Source organism: Archocentrus centrarchus, chromosome 6 (assembly GCF_007364275.1).
Source record: "Archocentrus centrarchus isolate MPI-CPG fArcCen1 chromosome 6, fArcCen1, whole genome shotgun sequence".
NCBI classification, from domain to species: Eukaryota; Metazoa; Chordata; class Actinopteri; order Cichliformes; family Cichlidae; genus Archocentrus; species Archocentrus centrarchus.
In genome coordinates, this window is record NC_044351.1 from 6,156,897 (window position 1) to 6,175,716 (window position 18,820).

The 18,820-nt window shown below is 38.4% G+C and overlaps 1 protein-coding gene across 4 annotated transcripts in view; it reads right to left on the minus strand.

Annotated features, from left to right (window-relative positions):
* Positions 1–215: 215 nt before the first annotated feature.
* ptprz1a (protein tyrosine phosphatase receptor type Z1a) overlaps positions 216–18,820 on the minus strand; it is a 206,604-nt gene continuing 187,999 nt past the window's right edge. Inside the window, exons 17-30 of one of the 4 annotated variants that reach the window (XM_030731182.1) lie at positions 14,878–14,965; positions 13,229–13,308; positions 8,480–8,614; positions 8,026–8,160; positions 7,264–7,427; positions 7,046–7,181; positions 5,868–6,014; positions 5,474–5,567; positions 5,305–5,378; positions 5,022–5,138; positions 4,558–4,713; positions 4,232–4,374; positions 4,004–4,139; positions 216–1,540 (exon numbers count right to left, since the gene is read on the minus strand). In XM_030731182.1, the coding sequence (XP_030587042.1) occupies positions 1,403–1,540; positions 4,004–4,139; positions 4,232–4,374; positions 4,558–4,713; positions 5,022–5,138; positions 5,305–5,378; positions 5,474–5,567; positions 5,868–6,014; positions 7,046–7,181; positions 7,264–7,427; positions 8,026–8,160; positions 8,480–8,614; positions 13,229–13,308; positions 14,878–14,965 (1,743 nt within the window). In that variant the 3' untranslated portion in view covers positions 216–1,402. Of the gene's footprint in view, positions 1,541–4,003; positions 4,140–4,231; positions 4,375–4,557; positions 4,714–5,021; positions 5,139–5,304; positions 5,379–5,473; positions 5,568–5,867; positions 6,015–7,045; positions 7,182–7,263; positions 7,428–8,025; positions 8,161–8,479; positions 8,615–13,228; positions 13,309–14,877; positions 14,972–18,820 lie in introns of all 4 variants that reach the window. The other 3 variants (XM_030731181.1, XM_030731183.1, XM_030731184.1) reach the window with 3 other exon arrangements.

Sequence of the window (18,820 nt, forward strand, 5' to 3'; positions counted from 1 at the left end):
AGGGAATTGTATAATCCACAAGCTGGACAAGACTCAATTTTCATGAGAAATGGAATTAGGTATGTGTCCATTTTCCATGTTTCTTGCTCAATAACAGTTGTGTCTTTAGGTATGCTCCTCTTTTGTCCGATCTTGTTTGTCCGTGAGACTGGAGTCTCCTTAACTCATTTTGATAATCTAATTGACTCTGTAGCCAAAGGTCTAAAGTGTAACTTGTTTTGCAAGTATAGCCCAATAATAATTACAAATTTAAGGCAGCATGGTGGTTAGCACTAGTGCAAATCACCATGCTGCCAGGACATTTCTGTATGGAGTTTGCATGTTCTCTGTGTGTCTGCAGGGGTTCTCACTGGCTTCCTCACACAGTCCAAAGATGTGGGGTTGGGTTAACTGGTTAATCTAAATTGCCTAAAGGTGTGAATGTAAGTGCAAATGGTTGTCAGTCTCAGTGGTTAGCCCTGTCTCAGACCTTGCCTTAAGTGTTCTCAAATCTGAAACTTGAACTGTTTAATTTGGAAACAGTGTGGAGTGTATTTACTAACTCGTAAACCACATGATGTCTATTTTCAGGCCCTCTGATTTTAGCGACGTGTGTGTGTGTGTCATCTTCATAGCAGTATTTTTAGTTCAGCACAAAACACTCTCACAGGCTCTTTCTTTGGTGTTCTTTCCCTTATTTAATCCTGTACCTAATAAGCCAGCAGTGATTGCTTTCAAGCTAAAAAAAAAAAAAGGTCAGTATTCATGCATCACATCATATCTAGTCTATTACAAAATTCAGAGTATAAAAGCAGCTAAGCAAACAGAATTAAACCTTTTTTGATAGCACTAAAAAAATGGTCAAACGTAAAAATCTAAAGGTATAAATAGAAATTTGGTCCACTGAGTCCATTATTGTAATATTATTTACATTAGATTATCTTATAATCCCAGACCCTTACTTTGAATTTGACTTCATTAGCACACTGCTGCTACCATTGCAATGGTATTTATAGAGAGTTCAGTGCAAGAGCTCTGCAAAATACAGACTAACAAAATATCATTTAATGTAAAAAGATGCAGCTTTTCCCTTTTTCCCCACATTTGGCTCAGTGCCAATAAATACAAGATTAGGAACAGTTAGTCTCAGCATTAAAAACATTGGACAGCTAGTCAAGTTAGGAAATACAGGATGAGCACAAAAAGGCACACGTTACAAAACCATAAACAGCCAGTGAAGAAGAAACTCATGCCAGTCTCGATCTACAACATTCTTGATTGAGTGATTATAGTGTGTGAGTGGATTCAGGAGCAGTTCCATTGGTGCTTGCAGGAGAAGGACAAAATGCTTTAGCTCATTTGTAAAAGTTTTTGTGGGTTATTTTTATTTTATTTTATTTTTTGATTTGGGGTGAGGGGGGAATTACATCAGGGAGTCAAGGCTTTCAGCAGTGCTGATGGAACCCATCACATTGATGTCCCTTAAGGAGTGAAGAGTTTTCTCACATTCTTGTGTCCCGATGAGACTCAGCATGGCTTTGTACAAGAACTGATACTGCTCCTGGAAAACAGGTAAACAACTCATTAGTCATACAATTTTTGTTTGTTTAGCTGGCCTGCTGTGCACTGACAAGAACTTTTTTTTTTCTTCCAGTTGTTCAGTTTGCATACATCTATCTATACTTCAAGGCTTTCAGGGTGCTTGAGGTTTCCACCAGTCCACAGCACCTTATTCCAAAATGAAGGTGGCTTGTGCAACCTCAAGCGCCTTTTCTGTGGCGTGTGCACAGAAAAGGCTTCTTCTGCATTATTCTCCCATACAGCCTCACTTTTTATATAAATATATATGCATACTTGTGAGTAATTTCAAACTGAATTTCTGATATTACTACTTCTGCCCCCTGGTGGGCCGCAATGGTCCAAATGGTCCAAAAGCAAATCTGTTTGTGGCGCGTACGCAGAAAAAGCTTCTTCTGCGTTACTCTCCCATACAGCCTCTCCTTGTGTAAAGTGCGCTGAATACTTGAATGATGCACAGTGACACCACCTACAGCAAGATGATGTTGTAGGACTTCGGAGCTGCTCTGTGGGTTGACTATGACTGTTCTCACCATCCTTCTCCTCTTCCTATCTCAGATTTTTCTTGGCCTGCCACTTCGGGCCATAACTAGAACTGTGCCTGTGATCTTCCATTTCCTCACTATGTTCCTCTCAGTGGAAACTGACAGCTGAGATAGCTTTTTGGATCCTTCCTCTTAACCATGATGTTGAACATTTATTTATTTAAGCTACTTAGGCCCTGTGCAATAATCTGCAGTTTATTGAATCTTTTTAGAGTTACTGAATGTTTTTATTTGGGTTTAGGCACCTTAAGGATTGCTGCTCAATTTTGTTGCACTCTAGTGCAATGACAATAAAAAGCTATCTATAACAATCTTTGTTCAATTGAGAGTTGTTTTGAGGCTCCCATGTTGCCACTCTTCAGAGAAGATACAAAGAGGAGAAACACTTGCAATTGGCCACCTTAACCCTTTCTCATAATTGGATTCACCTGTGTAAGTAGGTCAAGGGTCAGTGAGCTTACAAAACAAATTTTGTGTTCCAATAATTAGTGCTGAAGGTATTCAAATCAATAAAATGACAAGGGTGCCAAAACTTTTGCACACTTTCTGTAAATCCTATACACTTCATTTCACTTCTCAAATATCACTGTGTTCATCTGCTATATGATATATTTAACTGAAAATGCTGATCCAAACAACTAATGATTTATAAAGGAAAATCATGAAAATTATCAGAGGTGCCCAAACTTTTGCATATCACTATATGTTCATTTATCAGAGCCCGATCACTGTTTTTTATATTTTGGTAAATGAATCACCTTTTTAAGGACCTAAACATGCTCAAAAACTCGTGAAATTTTGCACACACCTGTAAAACCAATAAAATCAATTAATGATTTTATCAGGGGTGTCCAAACTTTTGCATACATTGTCCCAGACTTCACATGCTTGATGAGTCTGAGTCTGGGGACATCTATGTGCCATCTATTAGATCACACTCGTTGCTCCACCTAGTGGCAACAGGAAATCAGCAGCAGGTTGATAATCATCAACCTACTCAAATTTTATTTTTATAAAATTCTATTATTATTAATGATATTATTATGCATGTCACACTGCATTACATACAGCCATGTATGACAATGGCATTCGTCAACATAGTGGGCAGGACATGTTCAGTAGCTGACACAACAGCCGAGTAACCTCCCAGGCTTAAATTAAAGTGGAGCCAGTTGTCTTCTGGCCTTGCAAAGGGCACATGTCGAGGCGTGCCGTGGTCATGATCATCTCTGCTTACATTTTGTTGCATTTGGTTTTTGGTTGCATCGATGCAGTGTGGAGACAATCAGCTTTTGGCATTGCTCAACCATTATGTAAGCCCAGGTTGCTTTGAGCCTTCAACTCATCTCTATTTTTGGGTCAGGTGTTTCTCATCTTTCTCTTGACAATACTTCATACTCTGTGGAGGTTCAGGTCAGACTAGTTGGCTGACAAATCAAACATGGCAAACAACATGGTCAGCAAACCAATCAGCATGTGAGTCACCTGCTCAAACGATGATAAAGCTTGTCAGCATAAAATTCTCTAAAATCTTCTGGTAAATAGCCGTTGACTTTGGACTTGATAAAACACCATGGAATAACCACCACAAACACCAGCAGATGGCACCCCAAATCATCACAGACTGCTGAAATTTTGCATTAGACTTCAAACACCTGTACCTGATTCTGTACCTCTCCACTCTTCCTCCAGATCCTAGGACCTAGATTTGCAAATTTTGAAAAGCTTGGAAAAAGAGCAGGGGAAGTCTAAATGGCCTTCACCCCAGACGTCTGCATTAGCCTTATGGGATATGAATGATTTTGACCCATAAGTTTACATTTGAATTAATCAAAATAATCTCATTAAATTACACTTAAGTCATACAGTTAAAAAAATGATTGAGAGACACACAGACTTACAATGTTGCTGAAGGTTCCTGGTCTCATGAGATTCGTCAACCTGGCTGCTTGGAAAACATCCACTGACCCTTCAGCGTCCAACTGGCGAGTTAGAGATGACAGAGCACAAAACATTCCTGCTGTGACCCCACCCACACTGTAAAAGAAAAAAAATATATAAAGTATGATTTTCATATTAAGATATCAAAACATAAATCAGACCAGACACCAATAATCCAACAGTCTTACTCATCATGGACAACAGAAGGGCCATCCTTGGTGGTGCTTTCTTCTTTTACCAGTTTGAGAAGCTCAAAGGTGTTGCTGATGGGACTGTCTGGGTTTGGCCAGTGGGGGACGCGGTAGTGTCTCACCTCAAGAACATAGTCGTCCTGTTGAGATAAGGAAAGACAGCATGCATCAGTGACAGCAGATCATGGGTGAATTTTCAGCTTTCTGTCCAATAAAGCAAAAACATTAACTGTTCTTATCAGTTTTTAAATTAAAACTGGTAATGACTTGAATTATTTTGTAGTGGAATTCAAAATGTCATGTTATAGTCTGTGCTAACTAACCTGTGTAGATTTCAGCATGTAGTCCTGGACCACCAGCATGTCCTCGTTGGACAGACAAATGTGAGTCTCACTCTTTTGAGTGACAGTCAACATCTCGTACCTGATTGGCTGCCCTTTGCAAGGCCAGAAGACAAATGGCTCCACTTCCTCCTCCATCTGCCAAGACAGGAAGTCACTACATTGCACTTCTAACAATTTAACAGACAACTTGAAGGTAAACTTGGCTGCTTTAAGTATGGAACAGGAATTAGGGCGTGGTTAGCATATATAAAAACTTGAAGCAGGGAAAATTACAGTACAGAGTTTGACCCTGTCCAAAAAATATGGAGGTGTGCTGGGTTTTTGACAGCACACCTCCATATTTACTACAGGTGCAAAGAGCACAAAGAAGATTTAGTCACTAAATTCTGTTATTAAGGTTTTATGAATTAGAAACAAAAAAATATATATATACTGTTCCTCACCCCAGGCAGTGACACAATGACCTGGGCATTGTGGTCCCATATCATCAACCAGAAGTCTTTTATGGTGCCCGGCAAAGGATTCTGGGTAATGATGAACTCGTTGGTCTGCCTGTAACCCTGTAACATGCCATGACCTCATTATTTGAAACTTTGGCCATGAATAATATGTCACTTTATTGCTATTTTCTTTTTATATAGCTATATCTATATATAGCTTATATAAATATAACTCAAAGTGGGTACAATATCATGTTATACCCACTTTAGGTTAGTTTGTACTTACAGCAATGTATGATGCATTAATCCATTCTGATGCTTTCCATGATGTTGTAGACAAATGTACTTGTGACCTCTCAACTGCAAAATGAAATACAAGATGTTTGTTTTTCCAAAGAAAAAAGTTTAACATACAGTATCTGCAGTTCATTCACTGATGAGTGTGCCACACTAACTGGGTATCACTGAGCAGTTTCTATTCTTCATGTGGTTGCAGTCGTGCAGATCTGTGGAGTAGTCACACTGCTTCACACCAGAGTGACAAACCATCTGTAGAAAACATCAAAATCTGTAAAAAACTAAAAGAAAACATGAACAATATGCAGCTAAGTTTAATCATAATTTAATCAATTTAATGAAATCCTCTATTCAGTTTGCTAGTGTGCATGTTTGTTTTGTGCTAATGTCCAAGTTCATATACACACTTTCTTTCTTTATTTTTACGAGGTGAGGGGGCATTCTTTTGTTAAGAACATTAAAAGATGTGAGCATAGTGGACAAAAATTTCTGTTGACGTCAGAAATGTCGAAATTAAAGGTCAGGGATTGAGGAGTAAGGTGAGCTGCTTACCTTGAACTGTTTCTCCAGACATGTTCTCCCAGCAGGCCCTGGGATCAGCAGCTCATCCACATACCTGTGCAGGTGAGTCGCTGCCACCTCTGTCTCACCGGACAAGATTGCTTCCACCAAAGCATTGTGGATAAAAACATACTGTTCCTGCAGAGAGAAACAACAGGAAGTTTAAGTCCTCATTCAGACTTTTTCTGAATGAGGGAGTTGGGCTGACAGTAACTGTCATTATCTGGCCTAACAGGGGCCCCAACATCAGCAGAACTACCACTTGAACAAACAATTGTTCCCATGTTTTGTTCAACCAGTAGGAAAAACAAACAAACAAACAAAAAAACAACAGTTGTTGTTTTTTTGTTGTGATGTTAGTGTTTGATGAATAGGAACAAAAACTGCCTAAAACTTTTTCTCAGATGCATCTCTCCACCAGAGATGCATCTGAAATGCAACCAGGCCTCCTTGGACTCGGTGTTCAGGCTTTTAAAACAATGAAAAGGACGTGAGGGATTTTAACCAATTTGGTCGGCTCAGTCTTTTCAGACCAGATCAGAGAATGTAAATTGATATGAATTCAGAAAAAGTCTGCAGGAGAGTTTGACTTGTTTAAGAAAAAAAAAAATCACAGTCTTATTTTACTGTGGTTGAAGCATGTTCTAGTTAGGGGCTTAGATCAGCAGAAGGAGGATAATTTGTTTTCAAATTCTGTCTCTTTTGCTTTTTGGGATTTTTTAAAAATTTCATGTTGTGCATGTCCTAGATTTATGCCTCCAGTTTTAGCCATGTGATAAAAGTTGACATTGAACTTTTATGCCCACATAAGAGTTCTGGGCATTAGACATGGGAGATGGGATTTAAAAAAAATCTAAAATGTAATTTTTCAATGTGTAATGATATATTTTGCAGATTAAAGATCTTAACTATATCAAATCTTGACAAAAACAATGTTTTTTTTATGTTAGTATTGGTAAAGCTGGTGTTAGATGACAACAGGAACAAACATCAGAAAAGTTGTTGATGCACTCCAGTTGATTACCAGACTCTGGAAGACAATTTTCAAAACTCCAGACGTCTACTAACCACTAACCCTATTTTTGATAAAATAGGGTTAGTGGCACTTAATATATTGAGCTCAGTATGTTGCTCATACAAGCCATACTGTGAGAAGGGTGACCTCTGACCTCTGTTTGAACCAGGTAATTCCTCTGTGTGCGAATGTGTTTAAGGAAGCCCGTGATGTTGACGGAGCCTTCATTTCGGATCTGCGTCATCATGCTGTCCAGGACAATATACGTGCCTGTCCGGCCAAAGCCAGCACTGCAAAGCAACAAGGAAATGAAACTTAAAATATATTCAGCTGGGAATGAAGAAATCATTATCCTTTGCTGTTAATTGTCACCTGCAGTGCACCACCAGTGGCCCCATGTCATCTGTCCTGGCACTGGATGACTTGCGGATGAAGTTGAGCAATGGCAGGGCGAAGTCTGGGACACCCATATCAGGCCACTGTGTGTAATGATACTGTGTCACAGTCCGCTCATTGGCCCGCCCCTTCTGAGAATTCTGCAAGTGGATGAGACCAAACCAGTCAGATAACCAACAAGGACTCACTTGTGTCACCTTGAAGGAAGAAACGTGCCCCAGAACACTTTGTCAAACAGACAAAATATCTAACATGAGCATTTAATAAGGGCTTTGCTACCTGTGATAAATTTAAGTGCTCCATGATAGACAGCATCCAACAGACATAAAGAGCTGGCAGAGGCCTTCATATACACAATATCTCCATAGTCTAGAACTCATAAAAGTGGCAGAGACAAGTTGTTTTCTGACATTTTTTTGAGAAACAAATCTTGTTTCGAAAAAAGAAACCTAGTTTTAAATAATCTGCTTATAGTAAAATTGTACACATTTCTGGTGGCACACTCCGGCTCCTGTACTAGTATAATGACATTTTATTAATCTGATTATGTGATTTTTTAGCCGGTAAACTGGTATTGTGGAAAGATTTCAAGGCCTGTAGAAGATAACTTCACTCCTAGAAGTTTTGGTTGGAGAAGTTCTAGTTTATTTAGTTTTTTGCGTCAGTGAAGTGCATTTAATGCTTAAATTCTGTTACTTCTTATCATACTTAAGGGTGACTGCACTGGGGTTCGCTAACCTTTTTGGTCTGGGCATTCCTGATGGTGAAGGTTCTCTGGGTGTAGTAGGCGAGGACATTAGTGCTCTTCACTGTCACCAGGAAGCTGCCATACTCCTCCTGCACCTCCAGTGGCCAGTACTGATCACACTTCCTCTGAAGGCACATTAAACACATACAGTACACATGCAACCATAATGTTAAAATAAATGTGATGGATAAGATTCTTACTTTGTTAACCTTTTGGATAAAAGAGCAAGGATAGTTTTTTCCCCTTTGTGTAAAAGTGTAAACAGAATCACTTCCTTGTATACTCCTTTGAAGTGAGTATATAAGGAAGCAACCATCATCCTCACTGAGGTCACTCCAGGTCAAAGTGACTGTTACCAGATTAAATTTGTTACGTGCATTAAAATATTTATATATATTTCAGCTCAAAAATATAAATGTAATTTCAGAAACTCCAAACACTTACGCGTCCTTTTTCCACCAGGTTGGTAATCATGACAATGATGCCAACGTTCTGCTCCCATATCATCCTCCAGAAGTCCTCAGTGCTTGACCTCAAAGGCCCCTGAGTGGCAATGTACAACTGTGGATGCTTAAAACCCTGAGAAACACAAAGTGCTGACATTATTTTTGACAAACTTAACAAATCAGAATGTCAGAGGTCCTCATACTATTTCTTCCACTGCCTGTCAGCAGCGCTGACATGACTAAAATGTACTATTGGGAAAGTTGTTCTGCTGATTTTGCCATGTTTATGTGCAATGTGCATGTGCAATGCAATGTGAAAACAATCCAAGTTAAAGTTAAAAAGACCATGTGTTGCATTTTTTTTATTCAAAATGTTTTGCTTACTTTTATAGAGATTTTTTGCAAATAAAAAACTTTCACTAACTAGGTGAAATAAATATATGTAAAACATTATTTTCTTTATCAAATTTGCCCTCCTGTAGGCCCACCACCTGCAACAGGCATCTTAAGGGTCGGGTGCAGTGTGTGTCGGGCAATGGCCAAGGGCGGACTAATCCCCTGCTATCAAGACTCACTATTGGGACACAGAATGTCAACTCTCTGGTGGGGAAGGAGCTAGTGTGTGAGGTTGAGGGATACCAGCTAGATGTAGTCAGGTTCACCTCAACGCATGGCCTGGGCTCTGGAACCAGTCTCCTGGAGAGGGGCTGGACTTTGTTCCAGTCTGGAGTTGCCCTCAGTGAGAGGTGGCAAGCTTGGGTGGGTTTTCTTGTATCCCCTCTGCTTGCTGGGGATACAGCAAGCCTTCCCTAACCCTCCTCTAACCCTAAACCTAACCCCTAATTCTCTGCTGGGAGTTTTCACTAACTCCTGTGGGAGGTGCTGCAGGAGTATGGGGTGTCTGGCCTGTTGTTGTGGGCCATTCAGTCCATGTACAACTGCAAGTGGCAGTCATGGTGGCTATGGTTATTATAGCACCATATGACTGCTCAATTAGTACAAAGAAAAATATACTACAAAGAAAAACCTACTAGTACATTTCCTTAAATTTCTCTCACACAAGACATCAACAACTTGGTTGATGTGTGGCAGCAACCTGTCAGGAGGGTAGTTTTCAGAAAACCAATTTGCTTGAAAAAAGCAGGCAGGATAGCAAATTCTGTTTACAAGAGGTTGAAGGTAAATTTGATTTGAATAAAGACCATCAATACATTTATCAGATGCAGACACAAATCCATCTAACACAAGCAGCTACTGTAACTTTGCTGTCTGAGGACCTGGGAGAGAAGGGAAAGTAGAAATGCACATTGAAAGGATTCCTCCAGATACTGATTTTGACTCAATCTGTGAAAAAGTGAACACATTTCTCAAGAAATGTTTGATTCCTGAGCTACTTGCCAACGTGTTTACAGCTGAGTAACAACCAGCTCACATGAGATGTCAAATGAACCTGATGGCAAGGGCAATGTTACTGTTGCCTGTCCTGAAAGCTGATGACAGACTGGAGTGTAAACTGGGGATGCGCAAAAGACAGTACATTCACAGAAGCTGTTTAGAGGTCAGCAAAAATGTGATAGTGGAAATGCAGTGTTTGCTGCAGGAAAAAGCAAAACAATAGCAACAAAGGAAAAAAAAGTTTCAAGGAAAAAGCTAAAATACTGTAAAAAGTTAGAGTAAAAAAGTTCATGCTGCACAAGAGATCAGTTGAACATTTTAACTACATGATTTACATAATCAATGCTTTATTGCTGTCATTCATTTCCATTCAATGTGCAATACACAGTCCATGCTTTATCATGTTTACACAGCATACATGCAGGAGTGTAAGACCTTTGAGGATGCTCTGCTTCACACATCTGAATTCAAATTGTACTATGAAGTATAGTATATCTATTTCTTGCCTCTCGAATCTAGTTTTCCTCCTTCAATTTATTGCATTCCTTTTGTAAACTTTCAGTTTTGTCCTTGCAATTCTGGTTGTCGCAATGTTGCTCAACTTCAACAGGTGAAAGTTGTGGCACAGATGACTAAATGCCGACATCCACTGCGACCTGCTTCATCTCTTCCTCCATCCTCTTTTTCTGCAGTTCATGTATTTCTCCCTCTTCCTCTTCTTGGTGGCAGGAGTGTGTGAAAAAATGGAAGGAACCCAGTCAGGGGACAGAGGGTCATAAGATTGGGCAGCTGTACCCAACAGAGAAAAAAATTCTAGCGCTTTGACTAAATGTCAAAGCGCTGGAAATTAACATCAATCAGTCAATCAATCAAAATACTTTGATTGAGGGGCAATTTGTTTTGCAGCCAACAGCAAGAATAAATAAATAAATAATAATAAATCATTAGTGGTTTGTTTGCATGAAATTATTCTGGTTAAGACTTTTCAAATCAGCTGTTTCCACGGATACAAGTAACTAAAGAGAAGGTCAAATCGGGAAGACAAACTTCCTCCCTGATCAGAGGAATAAGAACTTTTTATCTCAGTCTGCTACAGGCAAATCTATGAATTAATGTCTGACAGTCATTTGACTAATTTTCAGTCTGATTGTTGCTAATAGCTATGTGTACATGAATCATTACACCGGTTGATGTAAACATAGCTACAGAGCTTTTTCATACAGTGTGACCTCCTGAACTCCTTACAATACCTGAAAAGCATCTGAGTACATATTAACAACATTTAGGTTAGCTTTAGCATTATCGCGTATCCAAAAGGTTTCCTAACTCATTAATCAGACTCAATGACACAAAATCATACCAACAAAAACACACAACTAAACACCTTAATCAGAAACCACAAAGTAAACGCTTTGACAATATGTTCACTGTACTTGTACTGATGTTTACTTCTTTGCCTTCCCCTGGGTATGGAAGCACATCGAATGGCACAAATCCTCAGTCTTCTCTCTTTTTTTTATGGAATCCTGTAAAAGTGCACACCTAGCTTGTCTCTGCGTCGATTAGTGCATCTGATAGCACAGCAACTACCCGGCATTTTGACTAAGTTAAACTCAAAAACGCTCTAAGGATGGCTGGAGGGCACTGTTTTGCACACCAGGTGGGCATGTCCGGGTAGCACTGACACCACATGAAAACTATGAATTGCATTTAACCATTTGCAGTTAATTTTAAACTCCAGCTTTCTCACATGTGCCTCTTTTGTCTTATCTCCCTCTGCTCTCTTCTCTTTCCTCTCACCCTCAACTGGTTGTCGCAGTTGGCTACCCCTTGTGTGAAAGTTTGATTTTGTGCTCTATAAATGAAATGAAACTAAACTGAATTGCTTGCAGTTCGCTTTCTGTAGCACATGAGTAGTTAAGTTCATTCTAATGTAAACCCTCCATGAATAAGTCTGGCATTCACCAAAAAAAAAAGAAAAAATTGACAGCCATGTGGACCCTCATACTCGTGCTTTGATGAGGTTGATGATGAAACTGACACTCAGACCCAAATGTCTACTTGTTTGTGTTTCATCCTGTATGTTGTTTGTGGTCTTCCTCTGTTCTGATTTTTTCTACACTCTTTTCCCTCCCCAGCTGCTTACAGTAGGTAGCTGCTCCTATACCCGAGTCTTCCGGAGGTCTTGTTCTGTTAACACAGAATTCTTCCTCTCCACCATTACTTAGTTGCTCATAAAGGATCATTGATGTTCTTTTTTTAATATTGTATATTTACAATACAAAGTGCATAGAGATGACTGTTGAGTTCTGGTGCGATGTAAATAAAAATGAACTCATTTAACTAAAATACCACCTGGGCCACCACGGTGGAAATTTAGTTACATTTTTATGGTCACCAATTTAGAAAGACAGTAAAATCTCATTAGACGCAACATGCCAGCGGTATACCATCATATACTGCTTGTGTGTTGTGTCTAGAATTTGTTGCTCATTCCTAAAAAAGTTTTAACAGTTTTTTGCTTAAAAAACTGTGCTCAAAAATATTATTTTTCTTCAGTCCATTTGGAGGCTCCTGTTTTTGAAAATAACACATTTAAGTGCACTGAAGTCAAATCTAAATACCACAACTCAAATTCACTAGATTTTTTTAGAATTGAAAAAGAAGGTTATGAGCCAAAAATGCCTAGGAGACTCTTGTAAAAGCGCTCACATTGGAGACTGAATTGCCAAATCAAATAAAACTCATCAAGGACAATAAAGTTGTTTTTTTTTTTTTTTTTAAACACAAATGTTAAGAGTGGGCAGAATTTTAGTCAGTTGTTTAGTTAAGGCCAGAACAGGAAAGAGTGTCACATGTTCTCAGCAGAGAGTGTCGTTCAATTGCTCCATTTAATAGTTTGATAACCTTCAGTTGACTGACAGCGTGAAGTTGCCTTCAACATGCAGACAAAAGTATGAGTTGTAGAGATCCTCAATGTGCTTTTACCAACTCTAACCTGTATGCCAGTTCTCCAGAGAGGCCATGACTGCAGAGGGGTCTTTTTGTGTCGCCTCTGCCTTTCACAAAACAACAAGATGCTGGAAATGAGGTTTTAATGGTGCCGTTACAAGCATAATAGAGAGCTTCGCAGGTTCCCACTAACAACGGCATCTCTCATGAATGGGTTTAGAAATATGCAGCAGTGAACACTGACTTGGTTTTGGAAGACAAGAGGGAAATGTGGAGTGGCTCTGAGAATAAAAATACCCTTAGACTGTTTGAGGGACTGAATAAACAGAAATGAGCTTCAGGGCGAAGATGAAAGCCTCAGGTTGTATGCAGCCTATTTAAAAAAAAAAAAGTTTCTTACATCCACGTAGTTTGCATCGATGTAATCCGTTGTGTTTCCTTTGTCAGCCAGTAGTGAGAGGCGTACCCGGCTATGGTCATCTGACAGGTAAAGACAGACAAAATTTTCCGAAGGTCAATACAAAAAATAATTTTGGATTTAGTTTAAATTAAAAGATATGTGTGTCATTTTGACATTTTCCACATTAAACAATACATTTTCAAAGTAGGCTCTGAAATTTCCTAAAACAGTTGAGGGGTGCAATGATGGAGGAAAACCTGCCTCTCACCCTATGACAGCTGGGATCACAGGGGAAAATCCTGAAATGGTGGGAGAAAATGGATAAACAGTGCCATGAAAAAGCATTTGCCCCCTTCCTGATTTCTTAGTTTTTGCAACTATAGACAACTTGAGTAAGTATAAAATGTAATTTTTAAATCATGACTTCATTTATTAGGGGAAAAAAGCTTTCCAAAACTGAAAAGTTTGTGCCACCCTCGGCATCAAGAACTACAATCAAATGTTTAAGATAACAGTCGTTCCCATTGCTGTGGAGGAATTTTAGCTCACTTTTTTTGCTGAAATTTTTTATTGCAGCTACATCAAAGGGTTTCTTCCTTTTTAAGGTCATGTCAAAGCATCTCATTCTGATCTGAGTCCAGACTTTGACCAGGCATTTTTTAAAATTTTTTGGGCCATTCAGAGGAAGACTACATTTTGCATTCACTCATGTTAGTTTTATTTGATGATCTGAAATATGTAGTGTGACAAATCTGCAAAAACGAAGAATTCAGGAAGGGGACAATTACTTTTTCACAGCACTGTATATTAAAGAAAATATTTCCATCCATCCATCCTCTTCTGCTTATCCTTTTCAGGGTTGTGGGGGGGGGGGGGCTGGACCCTATCCCAGGTGTCATAGGGCGAGAGGCAGGGTACACCCTGTACAGGTCACCAGTCTGTCACAGGGCCAACATAGAGAGACAGACAACCATTCACACCTATGGGCAATTTAGAGTGACCAATTAACCTATTCCCAGTAAGTGCATGTCTTTGGACTGTGGGAGGAAACCGGAGTACCCTGAGGAAACCCATGCAGACACGGGGAGAACATGCAAACTCCACACAGAGAGAGGTCTGGGCTAAGATGGAATCAAACCCAGGCCATCTAGATGTTATTCTAACTGTGAGGCAGCAGTGCTAACCACCACGCCACCATGCTGCCCTAAAGAAAATATTTCAAAAATTAAATAAGACAAAAGATCAGGTTCAATTACTATGTTATGATAAGGATTGATATAAGGAATTTAACACATTGTTTATGAGTGAGTTTACATCCCTAGGGTCAACCATCCAAAGCAATGGACAGTGCACGAGAGAGTAGTAAAGGCGAGAGTGCAGACATGGTAGAGTCACACTGTTCAGTCAGTTCAATTCCATTCAATTCATGTGGAATTGGAACAGTGTCAGGGGTCATTTGTGAAAGAAGAGTGAACGGAAGATTTAAGAGATGGTAGTGAGACCTGCTATGATGGAGATGGTAGCTCCCAAGTATCATGTCTCATTTGTGCTTATGAGATGGAAACCAGTCCTCACAATAAAGTTAGTAAACTGAAACTGTTCTGAAACTTTAACATGAAGCATATCAAACTCTAAGGATGTATACTCACAGGGCAAGATGTTGCTGTATCTGCTTTTAGTCTTGTTGTCAGGATGGTTGGAGTTGTCAGTGGTCATCCCCATGTCCACGGTGCAGACCTGCAGCTCCAAGAAACATGCACACAGAAAGTAATGTTTACCCACTTTTAAGATGACCGCAAACCCCAGGGAAATATAGATGTTTTTCTACTATATGCAATTGTTACAGTTGAATTAGTAGATTTTGAGTTTACAATTCACACAATAGAATGGAATGCCTTTTGTTATTGTACAGGTGTACAGCCAAATGTGGAATCTCAGCACATACAATTGAGACTATATATATATATATATATATATATATATATATATATATATATATATATGGGGGCAGCCAATGGGAGATGCCGCTGAGCAAGGACTCATGGGACTGTTATGTTGATGTTTGGGTGTTATTAGTTATTGGTGTTCATCAGTTAGTCAGTGATGTTGTTTTAGTCTTACTGTGGTTTTTGGTTTGTGATGTCATGGTTGTTGAGGGTGGCCGATAACCGGCCACCATGCCTGAGATGGCTATGGCGGCGGATGACCTCGGGCTATTTTTCCTGTATGGTTGTTCTGGGTTTGTGCTAATAAAAGTGCATTTCCTTGGGCAACCAGTTGGTGGCTACGGGAGTAGCAGAAAGCTACAAGATGTCTTTATATATATATATATATACATACATATATATATATATACATACATATATATATATATACATACATATATATATATATATATATGTATATACATACATATATATATATATATATATGTATATACATACATATATATATATATATATATGTATATACATAAATATATATATATATATATATATATATATATATATATATATATATATATATACATATATATATATATATATATATATATACATACATATATATATATATGTATATACATACATATATATATATATATATATATATATATATATATGTATATATATATATATATATATATATGTATATATATATATATATATATATATATATATATATATATATATATAAAATACCAGTCACACCTTCTGATTCAATGCTTTTATTTATTTATTCATTTATTTTATTATATATATGTATATTTGACTGGTATACTGTGTGTGTGTGTGTGTGTGTGTGTGTGTGTGTGTGTGTGTGTGTGTGTGTGTATATATACACACTCACACAGTATACCAGTCAAAAATACCAGTCACACCTTCTCATTCAATGCTTTTATTTATTTATTTTATTATTATTTTTTTCCTACATTGTAAATTACTACTTAAGTCATTCAGGCTATGAAGAAACACACAAGGAATCATGTAGTAAACTGTTAACTGTTAAGTAAAGTGTTAAACAAACCAATATATGTTTTCAATTTTAGATCCTTCAAAGTAGGCACCTTTCCTAATATACTAGTTCTTAAAATTTATTTTAACTTAGTTACTTATTTCAATTGTTTGTAAGGCAGTTGCAAGTAAGAATTTCATTGCTCAGCATAACCACAGTGTTTTGCAGTGTACATGACAATAAACTTCTTGAATCTTGAATCTTTTGGTTTCATTACAGCTTTACTGTTTTCCAACAGTCCTGAAGGAGTTCGCAGAGGTGCTTGTTGGCTGCGTTGCCTTCACTCTCTGGTCCAACTCATCCCAAACTATCTTAATTGGGTTTAGATCAGGTGATCGTGGAGGACGAGTCATCTGACGCAACACCTCTTTCTTGATCAAAAAGCCCTTACATAGCCTGGAGGTGTGCTTGGGGTCTTTGTCCTATTGAAAAACAAATGATGGTCTCACTAAGCACAAACCAGATTGTGATGGTATGTCGCTGCAGAATGCTGAGGTAGTATTCTGCATGCTGCTTAAATGTGCATGGGATTTTCTGTTTTTTTTTTTCTGGTTGTGAAGTGGGCAGCAGCACTCTTGACTTTGGGAACCACTGGATTAGAACATTACTCAAATACCAGCTCTACCTCTTCACGACACAACTAATGGTCTCAAGCAGATTAAGAGGGAAAGAAATTCAAGAAATTAACTAAATTAACTGACTGCTGTTAATTGAAAGCCATTCCATGTGACTACACTCAAAAAAATAACTCTTTGGATTAACATAAAAAAATCATGGAAAAGATTTCCACATGATTACTTTACTTTATTTCAGCATTATGTAATTCTGTTGCTCCAATTTAAAGCACCTGTGTTGGTTCAACTTAATTTATTAAGGTTGATTCAACCTATTTACTATAGTTGGGCCCAATTTAATTTAATAGAGCCAGCCCAACTAATTTGTAATGTTTTGGACCAACTAAATGAATTTACTTGTTTCAGATGAATTCAAATTTAGTTGAATTCAACTTATTTTACAGTGGTATAACTACACTACTTAATTAAGTTGATCCAATTCATGGAAATTAAGTTAGCCTAACAAATTTGCTTTATGCTGAAAGAAAGCAATTTAATCTTGTGGAAATACTTTCCATGATTGAATTACGTTACCTTAAAGAATAGTTTTTTAGTGTTAATAAATTAAGTGTTTTAACAGTACTGGTTGAAAGGGTGGAAAGAATACACAACAAATTAGAAAAAATACAATAGAATTGTATTTCCAAAAATGTATTTCCAAAAATGTAATGCATTTACTTTTACATGGGCAGTGCAGATGCTTGCTGACTACTAAACAAGGAATAAACTCTCTTGCCTCTCTTAGCACATAGACAAGACCCAGCAACATCTCTACAGCAAAAGATACACTGTCCAAGTTACTCATCACTTCCACTCCCAACATCCATGGGGTCATCAGCAGGCTCTGCACCTTCTGCTTGAAGGACAAAGATTTCAAACGCAGTCTCTGCTATGGCCGTTTGAGCACCTTCATTGACATCCTGCAAAAAAGAATAAAGATTTCTTAAATTGATTTGCACTGCATTCATATTTACAGTACACAATCTTTACAGTATGTAAAACAGCTTTCACTACCCTAATGTATATTCATAACAAAACACATGTAATCAAATAACCAATTAACATAAAAATTTGACTGAGTCATGGTGAAATACTTCCAACAACTAAGCTCCACCATAGGCCTGTCTGTGGTAATCGTGAGTCCAGCGTTAGATTTTCCAATTTGGAAAAGGTATATTGTCTCATTACAGGAAAAACTAGGAGCTAAAGTAGGGTATGTGTGTTTGTTATTGTCAGAAAGACAAGGACAGAGGGTGAATCCCAAACAGGCCCAGTATTTCATGGCCAGTCACCCTCAATTTGCAAGTTTGCTTGGAGGGTCTGCCACATTGCCTGTCATTCCAAACCAGTCATACTTATGGGCGAGTACAAAGCCCTCCATAGCAACTCTGTATACAAACCAAACATTTTCCATGTGCAGAACCTGTCTTGTTCCCATGATGGAGTAAATGCCATGACAATGCATGCACACAAAAAAGACCCACCTCCGCTTTTAAGGTCACATGACTTACAGTACAAACCAAATTATGCTATCTAGTTGTGGTATGGCCAGGGACTCTTGGGGGTCCAGGCAATGCCAAAGCATATAAACGGACACAGTATGAAGGCTGTATGTACACAAAACACAGCGACAGCGGAGGATTTCAGGTTTCCAAAACTCTCCAAAAATCGGCGACATCACCGGGAAAAGTCGCTACATTGGTCGCGAGGTGCTTTTTGGTTAAAAAAAAAAAAGTCACCAGCGGGGTCTGAAAAGCCACTGAATCTAGTGACAAATTCGCTAAGTTGGCAACACTGCCATGCTGTCGCTTCCTGCATTATTTATGGGTGAAGCGGTGAGGGAGAAAGGCGAGGCAGTGTGAAGTTTTTCAGAGACAAACAAGTATGACTGTAACATGACTATATCGATATAAATGATATTGTCTCATCTTATATCGCATATAAAAATATATATCGAGATTTCTTA